Source organism: Pyrus communis, chromosome 10 (genome assembly GCF_963583255.1).
Source record: "Pyrus communis chromosome 10, drPyrComm1.1, whole genome shotgun sequence".
NCBI classification, from domain to species: domain Eukaryota; kingdom Viridiplantae; phylum Streptophyta; class Magnoliopsida; order Rosales; family Rosaceae; genus Pyrus; species Pyrus communis.
This window is the reverse complement of record NC_084812.1, coordinates 188,102-204,133: the sequence shown is the minus strand read 5'-3', so window position 1 is coordinate 204,133 and position 16,032 is coordinate 188,102. Positions and strand designations below refer to the sequence as shown.

Genomic DNA, 16,032 nt, shown 5'->3' with positions numbered 1-16,032 from the left:
AGAAAGCGAGAAAAAATTAGTTGCGAACTCGTTATTTGCTTCACATTTTTTTAAAAATATATTAAAAATTTGTCAAAATTATATTTTTAAATAGTATTACTCTGAAAAAAAATACATAAAGTTGTCTGAGTCTTTTACCCAAATTAAAAACTAAAATTTTCCAAATAAACCAAATCCATAAAATTAATTGAAAACAAAAGCGCATATAAACAATACATTTAGTTTTAATTTATATTGCATTTATCATTTTCAAGTTACAACATTCCATAATACAAAGCACCAATGCAAAAGAGAATCTCTCCATGCAGTGGGTTTGGATGATGCAGGGCCAGGCTCTAAGGAAGCCCAATAGGCTGCCAACACCGCAGGCTCAAGCAAAATACATCTCAATACATCAACTACCTAGAGCTAGAGCTAGAGCTAGAGCTATAGCTACTACCCTAGAAATATTCTTTAATTCTTATATATATATATATATATATATATATATATATATATATATATATATATATATAGTTTATAGTATGACTAGTCCCTTCTTTTTTATCCCAACTAGTACTGCGAGACCCCGAGTGAGGAGGAGTTGATGGAAAAAACTACAACTCGAGTTAGAAACAACTTGTCGGCTGAACCGTACCGGCAGTTGTTCCGCCTGCATGGATGCATGAAGCTTCAGCTGCTTGGTTATTGTAAGTGAGCTTCACATCTTGCAGTCTGATCCCGTTGCAAGGATACATGGAACTACAATCGAATTTCACCGCCACTTCTGTCGCAGACGTACCATGAATATCTTCATACGTCACATCGCTGACCTTAACTCCAGAAGCTTGGCCGGGGCAACCTTTGTCATTAGGGCAGTAATTTTGATCAATAACGATTGGATTTTGAACATTGGTCATCACAATATGTTGGAAAAGAATGCTCCTAGCAAATCCAGTGCTAGGTCTTCCCCAAGACTTAATTCTGACGCCGTTTTCAGTACCAGTGAATGTAATTGTTTTAACTGTAACATTTTGTACACCGGCTTCTTGTTGCTCCTTCCCTAAACTCCCAATGCTGCACAAGCAAATATTGTTAAAGTTAGAAGTGTATTATTATACATTAATCTAGCTAATAATTAGCTTAAATAATATGTATACAATTTTTTTTTATTATTTTTTATGTAGCTAGATATGTACCTGATTCCGTGGCCGGGTCCACATGCGACGTTTTCAATCCACAAATTGGTAGTGCCGGGGCCAACTGAGACACAGTCGTCACCGGTTGAAATTTTGGAGTCGAGAATGGTGACTCCAGATGACATTTGGACATGGATGCCATCGGTGTTGGGGCTGTTGCCGGCCGCGTTAACCTTGACACCTTGCATTTTCACATTTTGGCAGCCGTTGACGACAATGTGGAACATTTGGCTGTTTAGTGATACTAATCCACTCACCACAACGTTGTTGGAGTTGGAAAAGCCCAGTGTCTACATATGATTAATTTACACAAATTAACTTCCATATACAGATCTAGTACATAATTTCGTATTAACTAAAGTATTAATTCCAAATGGAATTTGGAACTTAATTATTAACTCATGATTCCCCTAGTGCAAGCAATTAAGTGGTTGACCTTCGAAATTATCGACATCAGTTATATAATACCATACAAGCACATGCATTTGTGGGGCTATTTATCATCAATTTTTATGATATTGCTGCTTTGATACGACAATTAGTGAAGGCATGAGGTTGAGTCAGAAATCGTGCGAGGGATGAACGGTAGAGAAAGCAAATTCACTTGTGGATGCATTATGAATATCTAGAAACATGAATAAAGAAGGGATTTGGTGTCCCATGGTGTCTCGGGACGCCTCTCTCGACATGAACACGATATTATGTTGCAACTCCTTGTACAAGAACTCAAGCTAGCTCTTTAGAAGTAAGAACACAATGAGACTAATGTTCTTTAATTAGAATCAGTTACCTGTCCATATTCCCATTTCCCAGAAAACCGAACGACCCATATATAGTTAAAAGTAGTTAATGGAGAAAACCGTCATTAGCACGTTACCGGTGGAAATTGACAAATTATTAATTTAATAATGTTCCACTAATTAATCACTTCCTTGAGTCACCACCAAATTATCTTAATTTTTACTTGATACATGCACGTAATCACAATATATAGTTAATATCTTGCATATGAATGAAAGGTACTGGGACACTGTTGAGACGACGTTCCAACTTTTCTTTATAAAAAAAATTAACCATATCGATAAAATAAGTGAAGAAGTTAAACTTACAGTTGCTCCGCTGGGGCAACTCTTGCCTGAGGACTTGCAATCCCACAATCCGGTGCCCTGACCATCGAGAACTCCACCGGAAATGGTGACCCCATTGACATGCTGGAAGAGAAGCCAATTACCGGCATTTCCAATGACCTGGTAATCAGACGGGGCGACGAGGGTGCCAGCAATGCGGAAGGTGATGGCGTTGTTCTTGCATGGGCCAGAGAACACGGCATTGCCAAGCAAGAACCTCCCTGCTGGGACATAGATGACAGCGGGGTTGATGGAGGCACAAGCATTGGACCACGCAGAGAGGAAGGCCTTGGTGGAGTCAGTACTGCCATCTGCTTTGGCTCCTAAACTGCTCACACTGAAAGTGACGGCTGCAGCATCCACATTAGTAATGCTTATAGCCATCATCAACAACGCAAAAACTGCAGCTGCTGGATATGAGAGGCTTTTGGGGTTTGCCATTTGTGCTGGCTGGTTTTAGGATTTTCTGATTTGAAAAAGGAGTGAGATGGAGATGTAGGAGAAATAAAGAGGCTACTTGTCTTAATTACTTTAGAACGAGTAGTTGAAAGAGGAGGAGGAGATGTGAAGTGTGGAAGTTGCAACGGTTTTGAGCGGTATTTATAGTTTTGAAATGAAGAAATGGATAGTTAATAAAATTGCGATTTTGTGGGCAAATCAATCAGGTAATAAAAATGAAATAGTAAGCAAGCAAGAGGCGCCGAAATTTACGTAGGTTTATTTCTTTATTTTTTATTTTTTTACTTTACAAAAATGACCTTACGTATTGCGGCTTGGGGTACTGTATAAACAATGCACCAGTGCACACCAATACACCTCACCTGAGCCACCTCCATTTTGAGTCATCTTTCTTTACGGTTTACTAAATTAGTATGCTGATGTTATACATAGCTTGGTTGGCTGCTTGAAGCGCAAGTTCAATGCCCTCCATCACTTCGCACCTTTCTTCATTTCATTCTCTGTGATCACTTGACGCTCAATGTCCTCAACTAAAACCGTCATTCATTATATATCTTAATTCTTTCTTAGAAAATCAAATATGCACAAAATAAGATAATTAAATTGTCCTCCCTTCTTTCAAAAATATTTGAAAAACACATCATTAATTCGTTAACAATTAACTAAGATAATAAATATATTAAAAATCCAACGGATGGCTAGCAACGGAGCTTGTTTTTGTTGTTGGTCCAAGGACAATGTTTTTACTGTAATTATGGTTCTGCATATTGGTCCACCAAATTACAGATTGTCATGGGATTCCAAAATATATAGGTTAAGTCCAAATGTGATATCGAACAGGAAATTTGGGCGCAGTTTATTTATATGCTTACATTTCGTCCTCTCCTAGTACTGGTAGGAAAACCGAAAATAAATTTATGGTGGGAGTTGGACTACCGCACACAAATATTTGTGCAGGATCTCCCAACCTTATCCATCTTCTGCTTTTGGACGGTTAGTTTATTTATCTTTTGGTCGAAAATTTAATTGGATGGTTAGATCATGAGATGTCAAATATGTTAAATATGATTAAAAGATATATAGGTGTTCTTCAATGAATATGTCAAATATGATGTGGCAGTTGATTCATTTGACTTTTTGCTTTCTAGCTGTCTTTTTTTACAGCAAACAAAGAAAGAGCCAAATATTTTGAATTTAATTTTTTAATTCATAGGTCCCATTAACAACCAATAGAATAAAAAAAAAAATTAATTATGATTATTTTTTAATAGTTAATTTAACTCTGGGTCCCATAAAATAATAAAATACATATTTGACATATCTATTGAAAAAGAAGAGTATTTAGCATTTGTATTTAATTTGTCACATCAACTAGACGTTTATGCAACAGTAATAACGGACTACGTGCATACAATAGCACTGCGGCACTCTTCATATACATGTGAATGCAATTCAACATTTTGCCTTGTTAGGTTGGGTAGGGTTGCAATTTGAAGGAGGCTAGAGGGTACGTACGTAATTTAAATAGTTATGTAAATTATAGGAGGGTGAAAAGCATTAGCAACATGAGGTACGGGGCAGAGGCCGTGATAAATGCATGCGAATGGAGTAGAAAACGGAGAAACAAGCGGCGGCGTGTCATGTCCAACTACCACAACACGACTCCCTTACCTTCTGTTGATTTTGTTGGTTAATTATTGGACTTTATGTAATGTAATATTCATCTCAATTCAGGTAAATTGGCAATATGCATGCATGGACCCCTCTCTCCAAACACCCCTCCCCCTCCTTCCATTCCATGAAGAGATTTTTCAACGTGGAGGGATTTTTCATTGTGACAAGAATACGTGGTATACTTTCTGTATTCCTGTTATAATAAAAATTTTCTCTTCAATGTGTATGTATTACATTATATGTTATTATACAAGTAGTTAATGGATATTTGAAAATAAAAAATTTATTCCACTTGTATAATGACATAGCACATCACCCCATATTTCAAGTACATTTAACAATCTCTCGATTCCAAGCATCATGTTTGACTGTTTTCATTACCTTCTTTACCTTTTTTTAATAACTTTAATTTGCTGTTTGTGTTTGGACATGGTTCCTTCCTGATCAGGCTAATCTATATATCCTAATCAATCATTTCATACATACTTTCTCAAACCTAAAAATTGTTATAAACTGCGTAACTGTATAAAATATATATAATCTTTATTGGACATTTTGCTCTATATCAGCATAAATTCCGGCTCATCGAATGATCAGATATAGTAACAAGAATTGAAAAATTGGCAAATGGTTAACACAAACAAATTATCATCCGGCCTCCATCGATCTACAAACAAATTAAATATAAAATTATAAAGCATATTAGAAACCCTGGAAGGCTGGAACATCAAAAGAGCGCTTTGTTTTTTCCTTGCGAGGTTATGTTTAATTAGAGCTAGCAGAATATTATATGTATATGTATATGTATATGTATATGTCTATATGTGTGTGTGAGCGTGTGTGTGTGTGTGCGCGAGACCACAATGCATGTGAAGCCTCCAATCCCCATTGAATGTAACACAAGATAAAATTATATATTTCTAGGCTTCTATCTAGCAACAATAGAAATTCCTGGGATTATTAATGTTTTAATTTTCCTTCTTCACCAGAAAGAGAAAATGGGATTGCATCAACTTTACTTCCCGGTCTTAGTGTTTTGCTTGCTTCCATGAGTTTAGGGCATGATTTGGGGTTTCGATCTCAAGCCCTCCAATCATTTAATCAGACAAGTAAGCCATGTAGTGAGCCCAAGCTATCGGCAAACAGCCCCATGTTAATGTTGTGAATAATATTATATGCATAAATAAGTTTTGAATATATTCTCATATTGGTCAACATGTTTTATGGTGACGTTAACTAAAATTCTTTTTGGATATTATTATCGATCTCGTATCATCTTAATTAAACTAAGTTTTGGATATATATTTTCAAATTTCTTTTCATGTTTGTTGAGGACCCAAGTTTGAATCACTATTTAATAGCAAAATTAATTATATATCAATCTATTTCTGCGAGTCTTAACTTTTAGCAAGGATATCAATGGCGGAATAAACTGTAGCACAATAGATATATACAAGTGAATATATGTGGCATGAAAGATCATCTTCTTGGAAGTAAAATATGTGTCTAAATTAATGAGTTATATGGAAAGCAGATGGCGGTTTACCGTTTAACTAAGTGGTGAAAAGCAATAATGAATATCCATTCTGCTGGTATGAATGATCAATCTTCATTGACATCCTTCCCCCCCCCCCCCTTTTTTTCTCTCCCCCTTTAACCCACCAACACTATTGTTTGTAACAAAAGAAAATAGAGGATAAAAGAAGATTAGACTAGCTAGGGTTGTCATGTGAACAAAGAATTATAAAACTTGTAAATGTATCCCACAAAAATGGCATGCATGTGCAAATCCGTTGAGCTGATAACTAATTATTGGCGTGACCATGAAGAGATGATATATGCCATAGCTATAGTCATTGTTGAGGAATGTATGAAATGTACGGGAACTAATTATTTCCCATTAATAAACGCTATAATGTACGTTATAATACAATTATTTTTTCTTCTTTTTTTTGTTCCAGTTAATCCAATGATTGCTTGGTCGCATTATAATTTAAAAAATTTTAAAAAAAAAGAAGGAATATTGATATAATTTTATAACAATTAGTGCATCTGCATCTCCTCCTTTAACGTTGCTCTCACATGCATGCATGACGATGGTTAATCTCGTATACACCAATTAATTTGGATTAATAATTAACACGAATTCCTGGCTCTGGCCATTCACCAAAATTAAGCTTGGCCAGTCCACACTTGTCAGATCAGATCACAATCACAAGGAGCCAGTGATGGTCTCTGATTAACTTTCCCGGAATGTTTTGTCTGGGGAGTCGGGATCAAGCTTTTTGGTCCCATGCAGTAGTTCTGCATATATGCATGCAACATATATATGTTATGCACTCCAATGTCCAATTGTCCATGTTAGGCAGCATGACTCATGAATGCTGGTTGCTTGTTTCAGGGATTCCCTGTTTCAGGAAATTTTTGTTTGTGTGGAGCTCTAGCCCTCGCCATGTGATTGGTGTTGACCTTTATGCTCATACAGATACATCAAGACATATCTCACCGTGTGGTTAGGCTTATGTTACGCTGTGCGCGAAATGTATTCATAATTCAACTAAAAGTCTAAAATTAGAAAATAAATATATGACAAACTAAATATATAGGAACCACCTATTTTAATCTTTACTAAAATTTGAAACAATTTGAGGTTCCGTTACTGAATCAAATTGAAATTAATATAGAAAATATCTTATAAGAATATGCAAAGTTTCCGATATGAGATTCACATTCTTAACGTACGCTCTCTCACAAGTGTGTGTTATGACGTTAGAACTGAAGAAAATACTGTGCATCATCCTACTCCTTTTCCTAACTATTCTGTGAAGAGGAGATGGCATCGAGTAAGGGGCGGTGCAAGTTAGCCCACCTTTTGAAATTGCATGCATGATCTCAAGTTTTGTGCATTCAAAGTCAGGCCATCACTTAATTGACTATGTGCGAACTTTTGTGCTTAATATATTGAATTGTCCACCACATACTCTAGAAAAAGCAACTTAACAGTAGTCGCAATATTCCTTCATTATCAAGTAATAGTGAAAGTAGTGAAAGTTTGGTCCATATCCATGCCGAATTATGTACCGAAAGTAAGTGCGCATGTTAAGTTATCAAGTTTGATAAGCACGATTTCACTTGTTTCTAACAAAGTATATACTTGACCAAAAATTAAGCGCACAAATAAACTTTATTTAACGAACCCTAGCTACTATTTATAGTACTTCTATTGTAGTGTTTCCTTATAGGGGACAAATAAATAAATTAGTAGATGGTCTCAAATAGAGAAATTTTTCACTGTGACCGGAATACGGGTGGTACACCATATGTTTTCATATAAGTGGTGAAAAATTGTATTTTTCAAGTTATTAACTTTTTAACACACATATACCACAATTTGTATAATGACACATGATGTACTATCCCATCTTCCGGTCACATTGAAAAATCTTTCGGCTGTAGTTTTTCTTTCCAGCTTTTTTAGTAAGGATTTGGAGAAGGAATTAAAACCGACAAGCCCAGCCCATCGATGAATTGAGCTAGCCTTACATTTGTTTCAGCAGAACACTAACAAAAGAGAGAGAAAAATACACCAAAAACCCCAATAATATCCCTAAAAAACTAGCTTCCCACAACATAGAGAGGTCTATCAAACAAAACACAGCCCAAATCCAAGGAAAGATTGAATTGGCTTTACCGTTTACAATGACATTCATCTCCCTATAAAGATGCTTGATCTTGCATCGGCAGAAGTTGGAGTCTTGGAGATAAGATCCCGACAAGCCAACTCAACTCTTTTGAATCACTCATCAATGATGCTTAATCTTCTTGATGCCTACAGGTCTTTCCCAAATCTCAATTATCCAATGTTAGAAAATAAAATCGCACAAAGATGGGAGATCAAACATTATTAAGTATCTGGTCGCTAGACTCGCCGCCGGTCCGGCAAGCCTTGGATGGCGTTGCCATGGCAGAGGATCAGTATATATAACCCCCTTTTCTGTTTGTAACGTCGGAATAAACGGCTTAAGCTTATGTGTATTAATTGTACGCATGGTGAAATTTTAATGGACACGCGCTATCACTCAATAATGCCAACCCGTAGTACCGGATCACTGTATAATTTCTCGAGAGGATGAGTGAAACTTAGGGAGAGAGAAGTTACCATCAGTTACAAAAATAACTAAAAGCTAAAAAAAGAATAAAACTAATTACATTTTTTTTTATTAACTTTATGCATGCATAACGTTATAATTCGTTAAATTATTAGAACGGTCGAGACATAGTGAAATGTGAGTAAATGGATAAGCACTAAATGATGAAGCTTCGAATCCTTTTCGGAATGCAGGATAAGCTACTGGTACTTGGTTATTAACCAACTTCCTTAGCAAGCACTTACTGGAACATGCATGAACTTGATGATGATAATTGAGTAGTGGATAGAAAAGTAGATATCGTAATTTTTTGTTGGCTCCCCAAGTTGAAGATATGTGTACGTCAATATCGTTTGGGACCGTTTCTCATGGTTGCTTACAACTCAAGCTTCTTAACGTGTCCTTGCGTAATTAATTAATAAAAATTGTCTTTATAACTTAGTTTGATTAATTTGAAGACTACGTTTGCCTCTCTCGACTTTTCGGATTACAAGATATAGAGCGCAATAATACATTTCTTTAGTTAGGATTTTACCCAAAGAAAATCTATTGTACATTGACTTAACAAAGTGTCGCTATTTGGACTACATTTGCTATTAGATTTATGGCTATACCTTCCAAATATATGTAAGTCCACATACACAATTGGATGTTATTTCCCTTATAGAGATGATTAATTTACAACATAATCAATAAATTTGCAAAAATAGCATTATTCGGCTTAGAATTGTTGGAATATGAGCGTGAGACTAGGTATTTTGGCATGTGCTGTTTAAGTCCAATTAGTTTAAAGAAAGCCTTAATAGAAGATGAAAGCAGATCCTTGTTTGTGAAGGATTCTACTATAATATCAATCTGACGAAGGATGGAAAACAATTACTGTTTTCCATATGGATTCTAATAGGGAGTCCAATGATTATATATGCATATATATATTGGAACCTCTGCTCTCGCAATAGTACGCTGTCTTCTGCAACTAAGTCATATTATTAGTTTGAGCACAAAGTGTATTGACAGAAAGGAGAAGGTCCTGCTGCGATCATCCAAGCTTCAGAGCTTCATGGCATCATCAAGTGAGAATTCTTCAGGTTAGTATGTAGTATTTAGTTAATGGATTAAGGTTTTATCTGTTGTGATTAGTGAGACTAAATATCTCTTGTGGTTTAATACTTTTCATGTGGTATCAGAGCCAAGGCTTTAAGTCCCTGAATTCAATTGTCAAAATCGAATGAATCCTTATTATAAAAAAAAAATTAAAAAAATAAAAAAAGCAAAAAAAAAGTTCCGTGACTTCTAGGTTTCAAAACTGGTTTTAAACGAATTTGCTGAAAAACAGAGTTTCACGAAAACGACATTGCGTTTTCAATAAACAGAGAATTTATTTAAAAATATGCCCGTTAGAAACGTACCTTGTATGGACTTTTGGGGATTGATCTCGCGTCAATTTGACACGCCCCGATCTCGATTTCCGAATGACAACGGGATGGTTACGTGATGACCGACACCCAAGGGTGACGCAAGCCATTTTATGAATGCATATGCCGAGAACATGTGAAACATGCATATAATTTTTGCGCGTAACAACGCAATATAGTAATCAAGTACAAACCTTAGTAAAATATAATATTCAATTGCCAACAATGTAAAAGTGATAATGCATAACAAGTTCAGAGCATACTACTAATTCGAAATACAAGCGAAAATAATATTAGAAAGTGCGATTACAAGAGGAATGGGTCCTACACTGAGAGGACTCGAAGATACCAATGTTGCAGTGCCTTGACCCCGGGATTGTACGTCTCGGTTCTAAATCCTGAGGGGGCGCAAAACAAAACATGAGTGGACCAAGTTTATATATATATATGTAATACTAAAACAGTTATTCTTTAACGTACTAACCCCTAGTTTAGAAAACTCATATAGCATAATAAATAATAGGTTATCCGAAAACCCTAGCATGCCATAAAACCTTCGTAAAACATATATCATATAGTATGCTTAGTAGTGGTATTGCAATCGCCCGTAGGCACTACATCTCTCGACCGAAGCCATATATAGATATCTTTCGCCCGTAGGCACTACATCTCTAGACAGAAGCCATATATGTATCTTCCACCCGTAGGCACTACATCTCCCGGCCGAAGCCATATATAAATATCTTCCGACCGAAGCCACTACATCACCTGACCGAAGCCATAAATAAATATCTTCCGACCGAAGCCACTACATCGCCCGGCCGAAGCTATATATAAGTATCATTCGTTTGTAGGCCCTTCATCACCCGCTCATAAGGATATATAAATATCATTATCCATATGTAAGCATAGAAAATCATAAACATAATCTTTCAAAAATAGATCTCATCGGAGCTCAATAGCACAAATATCATATCATAAATTCATAGGAGCGTTCTAGTTCAAATCCTCATCATAAACCATATTCATAGTATATAATCAGAAGACTTTCAAAGAATGTAAATCCGATAAAGCATGATATTTTAATAAAGCGTAAATCTGATAGCTCATAAATGTTTCGATAGGGAATTTACCACACACGCAAATGGGCTAAAAACTCATATAATACTTGCAAGAATGACAAGGTTATTGTAGTATAAACGGATCTCGTAAAGTCGTTCTCCACAGGGATTATTAAATAATTCGAAACAAATCAAATTCCAACTAATTATTGTAAAATAGATATTTGAGATAATTGATTTTTATGACCTACTTTAAGAAAACGAGTTTAATTAATAAAAATAAAACAATCTGCAATGTTAAAGCTGAAAGAAAAGAAAAGTTTTGGAGAAATCAAATTAAGAAAGCACAGGGTTCCACCATCACCTAGCAATCCTATGAACTTTTACCAATTACTTATGATCTACACATGCCATTTTGAAGGTTAGGTTTTCGTAATTTATATTTTACTTGGAACCTCCAACATAGAACGTATATCTAACATGCAACCCGTTCTGACGTTCGGATCAAATCTGAACATAAAAGACTCATTATACTTTATGAAAACCCTTTGAAAAACCATGCAACCCTTAAGACGTGGTGTTCATCTTAAGTGAAATTACAATTATTAATCACAAGAAACCAGCACCAATTTCAGGGAACCATCTGACCAAAATTGCATCAAATTACTTTTCTAACGATCCTAATGGTGATCAGACATTAAGACAATTAGATAGTTTTAATCACGGTGATTAGTAATTCAAAGTGCGCATGCAATCAATCATAAGCAATTAAATAAAAATCACATATTCATGCTAAGCCTCAAGGCTTCACCCTATCAAAAGGAATTAGTTACACATATTCATAATTGAAATCATAGAAAATATTATTAAGAATAAACGGAATGAAAACACCTTAAAGTATAAAATCTCCAAGAACCCTAGCAATTCTCTCTGTCTCTAAGGTTGCATAAAAGAAAGCGTAGAAAAAACTAAGAACGGAAAAGCACTATATTTGCTAAGCCATCGCACAACCTTAAAACATAGGTCTCTTATTCCAACAAGGAAACTAAATAATAATAAAATATCTTATAAAATAAAGCCCTAATTAAACTAGGGGAATTTGTCAAGTACTTGTCCAGTCACGTTTTAGCCTCAAATCTCCTCCAAATTCGGCCCAAATAGTTTGTTTTGAAGATCATGATGTTTTGAACAAATCTCTAGAAGGCCACAAACCCATTTGAGGTCATCTTGGGCACCAAAAATGCCATTCAAGTCCAAAACGTCATTATTCCAGCACTGCACATTGCTCTTTTATTTTATTGCCAGAAAATCATCGCTTGGTAGAAAAATATGATATTTTGATATTATCAAGCTAAGTGACTCATGATCGTCCTCCAACTGGAATTACTCCAAAATTCGTCCATTTGACCATGTTTTGCTCCATAAGAAGTTGAAAGTCCTATATTGGAAATACAATTCAAAGTATCAAAATTCTTCCAAATTATTAACCAAAATACACTAAGAATAGGGTAAAATATATGACACTTGTCACCATACATAGGTAATAGCATGTCCCAATGCTATCTCCCTCGAAGTTGCTGCTCAATAGAATCTTTTTTTTGGGGGGAGGATCTAATAAATGGACCATAATATGAAATTGACTCATCACGTTTCATAAAATGTAGTCATAAAATCATAATTTTCATGTATGCATTTCTAGTAATAAAATCATGCATTCTGGAAGGGGTCCACTCACCGATACTTCGTTGTCGAAACTAGGGAGGACGGAAACGCCACTGACAAAAGCACCTAAGCATATAAAGGGACCAATTAATAAAAATCTACTAAAATGATTGAATTTGGGAAAATGGAGTGCGGATTTGGAATTAGGACGTCGAAATTAGTCTAGGAAGGTTCTCGGCCGAAACCCCCAAAAAATCAACCCAAAAGTCAACGTTAACGGGTCAACGGTCAACGAGTCAGATCAACAGTCAGCGGGTCGGGTCAAAGGTAAATAGGTTGGGTCAACCCAATCATCGGAAACTGGGTTTTTGGTTGGAACTCTGAGCAATTTTCAAAGCTTCGTAACTTCTTCGTTTCTTAACCAAATTCAACCCATAATATATCAAAACGAAGCTAATAAACTGTAGAACAAGATTGTACCATTTGGAAGCCCAATGGTTGCTTGAGATGGCTGGAAAAATGGCCTGAAAGGTGGCTGGAAAAATGGCCTGAAAGGTGACTGGTCTGTGGGAAAACTGGGGAACTCGTCAGATTTCTAGGTAAACTTTAAACGTTCATAACTTCTTCAATACTCAACGAAATCAAGTGATTCAAAAAGAAAAATTATACTTCTCAACGAGATAAAGATAGTGGTACCTCTCTCGACGATAAATCGCCATGGTTTAGCCAGAAAATGGCTTGAAAGTGGTGGTCCTTGCTGGAAAGTTAGAGAAGCTTTCCCTGTGAGTTTCCTATGTCCAAACATCAACAAAACTTCTCAAACTACTCCCAAACATACACCAAGACACGATCTAAAACTTTTGGATAAGGTTCAAGGCTTACTTCCCCGGAGAATGTGAAAACTTGTCGAAAATGCTCGATGTACAGTGAAGTGCACTTTGCCGCGAGTTTGGAAAGGTTTGGAAGGTTTTTCTTCATTTCTGAAATCACAGGGGTGCCAAGGTTGTTGTGTATTGTTGTGTTGTTGTTGTTGTTGTTGTTTGTGTGTGTAAAGCCTTTAGGTTGGGTGGTTCTAGAGAGAGCCGAGAGGGAGAGTGTAGAGAGAAGTGAGAGTTAGAGAATGAGAGAGTTGAGAGAAAGTAAAAGGGAAAGGGGGTAATGACTCATGGGTAGGGGTAAGAACAAGAGGACAAAGATCCCAAGTGGGACCCATTGGCTCACAGATTAAGGCCACAAAAGACGAAACGTGAAAATATTCGAAAAACATTCGACATTTCGAAACGTAATATCTTCGTTATAAATCCAAAATCGAATCTGTTTGCACCCATGTGTTCATGGCAATGAGTACAGTAAGAATAAACTGAGAAGATTAGTACTACGTATTTCGACGAGATGGTCAACGAAAGTCAACATTCAAGCCTTAAGGGCAATTTGGTAATTTCATGTCTGATAATATAAAAATACGATAAATTTAGGATGGGGTATCACATAGTTGCTAGTGCAAACCTTATTATTTTCATCCTTGCTGCATTGGTGATTTGGGTTTTGAGTTCCTTCTCTCGATCCTGTTAAAATATTTTGAGTCATTGATACAAAATTAATCTTGCTTCCGTTGTCAATTGTTGATGTTCTCCTATAAATAAGGTATGTTTTTTAAACAAGATAATTTGGAATCCAATCGATAGTTCTACTTTAATTTTGTTTTATATTCTTTTTCATGTATATAGATAGTCATAGTAGATTAACTACTTTATGAGCCAATATAATCATCTTTGGAAATAAAGTACGTTTGCCCTTCAATTATCGAGATCAAATTTGAATGAATATGATGATGGGCCAAGCCATTGGGTTGTTTAAGTAGGTTGGGCTAGGTTTGGCTTTTGGAATTCCGTGTGAATCAGCAAGGACTTCACTTTAGTGAATGATCCAATCAAAGGAATAATTGGAACTAATGTAAAAGAGAAAGGACAAGTTTATAATATTATCCCTCCAGCTCCACCAGAGCATTTAAAAAGAGTGTTTATGATTGATCAGTATGAAGTTTTGGGTTACCTTTTTGTGAATTCACTTATTCTATATGTACTTCTCAACTATTTGTTGTTAAGATTATGTATATTGATAATCAAAAACCTAGAAAGTTCATAATATGATTTCATTGGTTTTTTTCCAGTGTCTACAATATCAAGGAAGACCCTAAATTTGGCCAACATTTCAATTCTTACTGGTGGCAGCAACTACAAAAAATGGAGAAGGGAAATTGGATTGCTATTAACTATCAATGAGTTTGATATAACAATTGACAATCCTAAGCCTATCATCACTGATCAAACTACAAGGGCTAAAAAGGCAAATCATGAGAGATAGACAAGAGCCAACAAGGTGGCAGTTTCTATCTTGGAGAGTAGTATGACTGATACCATTCAAGGTGGAATGAATAATGAATTAGCTGTAGATTATTTGAAGGCAATTGAAAAGAAGTTCAAGGAATCAGAAAAAGCTGAAGTCAGTCAATATGTGTCCTTGCTAACCATTTACAAAATTGAGGGTACTGGTTCAATAAGGGATCACATAATGAAGATGACTGATGCATCAGAAAAACTCAACTTCATGGATGTCAATATTGGTGAAAAACAGTTAGTCTTCATGATTCTCTAAGCATTGCCCATGAAGTACAACCAGTTAAAGGTGTCTTATAATACGCAAGACAAAAGCTGGGATGTTGATGAGTTAATTGCACAGTGTGTGCAAGAAGAAACTCAACAAAAACAAAAGAAGGGCAATGAAGTTGAGGATGTCAATTTAGTGCAAATTGGAACGGGGAAGAAATCATTCAATGTTGGAGGTTCCTCTAATCCAAGTAAGAATTCTAATAGATTCAATGCAACTACTAAAGTAAGTCTTTTTCCTAAAAGATCTAACAAATTTAAAGTTAAGACTAAACTTAAATGTTTTTGGTGCAAAATTAAGGGCCATTTGAAAAAGGATTGTGAAGTGTTTAAAGACTATTTAAGGAGTAAAGAAAAAGAATAGGTACTTGTGTGTATAATCCAATCTAGTTGAGGTACTATTGATTTTTGGTGGTTTGATACTAGATGCTCAATTCATATAACTAATTCTTTGAAAGATTTTCACAAGCAAAAGGAAATTGAAAATGGTTTTTACAATGTCAATGTGGGGGAATGGACGAAAGTTGCAATGGTATCCATTGGGGTTGTGAATTTAAAATTGTCTTCTGGTTTTGTTGTAAAACTGAAAGATGTGCTTTATGTGCCAAAGATGAGACGAAATTTAATTTCTGCTTCTAAAAA

The 16,032-nt window shown here is 35.7% G+C and overlaps 1 protein-coding gene across 1 annotated transcript; it reads right to left on the bottom strand.

Moving 5' to 3' along the window:
- Positions 1 to 201: 201 nt before the first annotated feature.
- On the bottom strand, positions 202 to 2,876 carry LOC137748664 (polygalacturonase-like). Its single transcript, XM_068488832.1, has 3 exons — positions 2,288 to 2,876; positions 1,179 to 1,468; positions 202 to 1,056 (listed from the first exon to the last, which is right to left on the bottom strand). Exons 1-3 carry the CDS (start codon positions 2,744 to 2,746, stop codon positions 609 to 611), a joined length of 1,197 nt encoding a protein of 398 aa, XP_068344933.1. The 5' UTR covers positions 2,747 to 2,876; the 3' UTR covers positions 202 to 608.
- Between the last annotated feature and the right edge of the window lie 13,156 nt (positions 2,877 to 16,032).

Coding starts and splice junctions, on each gene's coding strand:
- LOC137748664 (XM_068488832.1), bottom strand. CDS start 2,746: ATGGCAAACCCCAAAAGCCTCTCATATCCAGCAGCTGCAGTTTTTGCG. Junction 1,469..2,287: donor GTTGCCCCAGCGGAGCAACT/GTAAGTTTAACT, acceptor AATCATATGTAG/ACACTGGGCTTTTCCAACTC. Junction 1,057..1,178: donor GGACCCGGCCACGGAATCAG/GTACATATCTAG, acceptor TTGCTTGTGCAG/CATTGGGAGTTTAGGGAAGG.